We start from the raw sequence: 4,545 nt of genomic DNA, 5'->3' as shown, positions 1-4,545 counted from the left end.
TACATTTAAAAATTATATAAAAAGAAAGTTTTAAAGCAAAAACAGTGAGATGGTTCAGAAAGAAAAAACCATAAAAAAAGACCATGTAATATTTCACCCCAATGAATAAGGAGCCTTACACATGGACAGCATATTCCACACTTTATTAAGTACACAAGTGCCATTAAAAACATTTTTATACAGGAAAAAATTGTATGGCTATTATTGCTTCATCACATTTAAGGTCATCTATGACTCTAACCATATTAGACCAATCTATCTATTAAAATGTGAATTTCCTTGTAGACTCTTCTTGGAAACATATGTTTGATAGTCAATTTTTGCCAGTGGCTATGATAGGCATGGGCACAGAGATGAATAATAGAATGAAAAACAAAAAATCAGGAGACCAACTATAAAACATACTAGCATGTCAAAGTCTACATTATCAAGAAGAACAGTAAAGGTAGTGCTATAGAAAACAATGATGAACAAATAAGTGAAAATTGTGGTCTCAGAGTTACTCAAAAATAAAATTGTGCAAATGACCTTAGCAGCCAAGTATAATTTTGTCCATAGGGGAAGTATAATTCATGACTATTCTCTCAGGAAAACAACAGAAAAATTACTTGGAATGAAATATGTCATAAGATAATAAATGATGCTAAAGTAATTCATGTTAACCTATGAGATAAATGAGAATTTCCAATTACATATGGTCCAAATATTGGATTAATTTGTGTCAGAACTTCTGGCCCTGAGGATTTAAACCCTGCATTCCTGGGCAATTCTTCAGCCTAGTACAGTTGGCCCTTGAATAGCTTAACTGCCAAGGAATCTTTCCAAGGCCCTCTTTATGTCTTTGTTCCTGAGACTGTAGATGAAGGGATTCAGCATGGGTGTGACCACGGTGTACATCACCGAGGCTGCTGCACTTGAGTGTGTACTGTGGATAACAGTAGAGCTGAGATACACTCCTAGGAGCGTACCATAAAATAAGGAGACAACTAAGAGGTGAGATGCACAGGTAGAAAATGCTTTAGACTTCCCCTGAGCTGATGGGATTCCACATATGGAGGAAAGTATCTTAGAGTAAGAGTAAAGGATCCCAGCAAGGGGACAAATACATAGCAGCCCAGCTGTAAAATACATTATAATGTTGTTAAGAAAGGTGTCAGAACAGGCAAGTTGGAGCACCTGATTGAATTCACAGAAGAAGTGTGGGATTTTCAAGTCTGAGCAGAAGGACAGCCTCAACACCATTAAGCTTTCTAGCAAGGAATTCAGGACACTCACGATCCAGCACGCTAGAACCAGCAGTCCACAGAGCCGGGGGTTCATGATGACCATGTAGTGTAGGGGGTGGCAGATGGCCACAAACCGGTCATAGGCCATCACGGTCAGAATAAAGTTGTCCAAGCCAGCAAAAAGTATGAAAAAATACATCTGTGTGATGCAGCCTTCATAGGTGATGGCTTTGCTCTGTGTCTGGATGTTCCACAGCATCTTTGGGATGGTGGTGGAGGTGAAACAGATGTCTACCAAGGACAGGTTGGAGAGGAAGAAGTACATGGGCGTGTGGAGGTGGGAGTCTGAGATGACAGCCAGGATGATGAGCAGATTTCCAAACACAGTGATCAGGTACATGGAGAGGAAAAGCCCAAATATGAGGGGCTGCAGTTCCAGTGCCTGTGAAAGTCCCAGAAGAAGAAAATCTGAAATTTGTGTACCATTGCTTGGTTTCTTGTGTTGGAGAACATGACTACCAGAAAATAGATAAAAAGAAAAACTAATTTTCACATTAGCAAGCATTCACAACTGAGAGTAAATGACATATTTATATTTAGAATCAGGAAAATAATTTCCATTTCAGGTGTGGGATTTATTCCCCATTGTGGTATCTCTATTGACATTTCTTAATAGAATTTTTTTCTACCATCAACCTGTTCTTTAAACATAATATATATTGTTGCTTTATTGAGAATATCTTTCATGCATTTGAGGAATATATATTGACCATAGACCATGTTCCAGGCACTGTTCAGAACATGGGATGCTGAAAAACAAAGTCTCTACCAACTAATGATGGAGAAAGAATATAATAAAAATAATAATAAAACATAACTGATAATGAAGATGCTATTAAGGAAAGTAAATCACACTAAATGGAGAGAATGGACAGAGGGTACTCCTTTTGATAGAGTTTAGCCAAGACTTGCCAACAGGTGACACTTAACAGATACCTCAAAGAAGACTAACTGGGAGACTAAAGCTTAAGTGTTTGCCAGGCGCAGAGACAGCCACTGCAAAGGCCTGGAGGAAGATGGTTGTTCAGAAAATCAGGGCTCAAAATGAGCCAGAGTGTCACGGGGAATGAACATAGCAAAGCAGGATCAGAGATGGTGTCAGAGATTAATAAGAAACAAGGTAGCTTGCCTGTTGCTCTTATAACTTCAAGTCATGGAGAGTGCCTTGTGCTCACTATGTAAATCTTGCACTTTATTAATCTGGTTGCAAAAGGATCCCATCCTTAGTATTTCCTCATATTAGAGTCACATTGGAATATATGAGTCCAGGCACCTCTGCCCTCAGTTTACAAGACACACACACACGCGCGCACACACACACACACACACACACACAAACACACAATACAGAAAACCATGGCCTCTTCATCTGTATTATTTCCATATGCTTCTCACTCCCATACTATTTAGGCTATGAGAAGATACAAGTCATGGTGTCCAGTTCAAATAGCTTTTCCAAACAGAATTTAGAAATAGAATTTAGATATTCTTATTGTAAGCCTTCCATGGACAAATAAGCTTGGAGTTTCATGTGGCTATACACATTTTCTGTCCTGTAGTTAAAGAAATATAAACAATAGGTTAAATAAACATAGAGGGATAGATAGCAAAAACTGGGCATTAGGAAGAAGAGAGATTTAATTTGCTCAGGTGGTCCTTGAGAGACAATGAGGAAGGAAAATCTTTGGATTCTGACTGCTTTCCAACCCTAATTATACTCCCTTCAAAGCCAAGCAAAAATAATAGAAGAGAAAAAATAAATTTGTCTAAAATACAAAGGTATTTATAGATATACTATAGGCCCGGTGCATGAAATTCGTGCACTGGGGGGGGGGGGGGGGGGGGAAGTGTGCCTTAGCTCAGCCTGCCCCTTCTCACAGACTGGGAGCCCTCAGGGGATGTCCTACTGATGGCTTATGCCTGCTCTCCGTGGAGAGTGGGCCTAAGCCGCAGTCTGACCTCCCTCTGTGTGAGGGGACCAGGCTGATCAGGGGAAGGGATCAGCGCCATCACCCTGCTTCTGCTGCCACTTCCGCAGCCGCCAAGGTGTTTTCATCCACACAGACTACAGTCCTCACTATGAAAAAATGACAACTTTCTTTAGGCATTTCAGATGTGTCTTTCATAGGGTATGGCATTCCTTTCTTTCTTATTTTTTATCCTCACCTAAGGATATGTTTCCATTGATTTTTAGAGAGCTTGGAAGAGAGAGAGAGAAACATCAATGTGAGGGACACTTCGATTGGTTGCCTCCTGCATGAGCCCTGACCTGGGCCTTGGCCAGGGAGGAGCCTGCAATCTAGGTACATGCCCTTGATCAGAATCGAACCTGAACCCTGTGGTCGGCAGGTCGAGACTCTATCCACTGAGCCAAACCAGCTAGGGCAGGATAATACATTTCTTAGCACCTCCAGCAGTGTACCTCAGTTTTTTCCTCCAGGAATGTGGTGGAAAAACCCTAGATCACCTTCTTGGATTCTTATTATCCAAGTTACCAAGAACACTGTGAGTGGCGGGGTACAGGGAACTTAGCCAATGAGTGGTCAGAAAAGGTGTTCCCTCTGCAGCTCATGCACAGAGGACCCCCTGCGTTGTGTCCGCTGGGCTGGGGGCGTGCCCCGAGCCACGTGACGGCCGCCAGGAGCACGCCCACAGCCCAGCAGCCCCCCATTGTGTCTGCAGCCCTCCCTCCCTCCACAGCCTGGGTGCAGAACGCTGGCTGCTATGGGCGCAGCCATCTTTGTGTGGGAGTGATGGTTAATTTGCATATTACCCTTTTATTAGATTAGACTGAGGCCCAGTGCATGAAATCATGCACTCGAGGGGTGTGGGGGGATCCCTCAGCTCGCCTGCGCCCTCTCTCAGTCCAGGAGCCCTCAGGGAATGTCTGATTAGACAGCAGTTGGACATCCTTAGTGCTGCCACAGAGGCAGGAGAGGCTCCCTTGACCGCCACTGTGCTCGCCAGCTGTGAGCCCAGCTTCTGGCTGAGCAGTGCTCCCGCTGTGGGAGTGCACTGATCACCAGAGGGAAGCTCCTGTGTTGAGCGTCTGCCCCCTGGTGGTCAGTGCGTGTCATAGAGACTGGTTGTTTCACCATCGGGCTGAAACCAGCTCTTCAACATCCCCTGAGGGATCCCGAATAACAAGAGCATGAAGGCTAGGCCGAGGGATCCCACTCGTGCACGATTGGGGCTGGGGAAGAATGCAGGAGTTTGGCCAGTCAGGGAGGGACCATGGGAGGGCTCCAGGGCATGTCCG

General features: G+C 43.9%; 1 protein-coding gene across 1 annotated transcript; it reads right to left on the bottom strand.

Annotated features, from left to right (window-relative positions):
* Window positions 1-801: 801 nt before the first annotated feature.
* Window positions 802-1,626, bottom strand: LOC102419282 (olfactory receptor 7A10-like). The gene is made up of 2 exons (XM_023747589.1): window positions 1,272-1,626; window positions 802-986 (listed from the first exon to the last, which is right to left on the bottom strand). Exons 1-2 carry the CDS (start codon window positions 1,624-1,626, stop codon window positions 802-804), a joined length of 540 nt encoding a protein of 179 aa, XP_023603357.1.
* Between the last annotated feature and the right edge of the window lie 2,919 nt (window positions 1,627-4,545).

The sequence above is a fragment of the Myotis lucifugus genome, unplaced genomic scaffold (genome assembly GCF_000147115.1).
Source record: "Myotis lucifugus unplaced genomic scaffold, Myoluc2.0 scaffold_920, whole genome shotgun sequence".
NCBI classification, from domain to species: Eukaryota; Metazoa; Chordata; class Mammalia; order Chiroptera; family Vespertilionidae; genus Myotis; species Myotis lucifugus.
This window is presented reverse-complemented; position numbering and strand designations above follow the sequence as displayed.

Bases quoted from the DNA above. Each gene is read 5' to 3' on its own strand.
- LOC102419282 (XM_023747589.1), bottom strand. From the start codon at position 1,626: ATGTACCTGATCACTGTGTTTGGAAATCTGCTCATCATCCTGGCTGTC. The intron at 987-1,271 runs GTGTCCTGAATT...CTCACCTCTTAG, and splicing joins TCTAGCGTGCTGGATCGTGA to TTGTCTCCTTATTTTATGGT.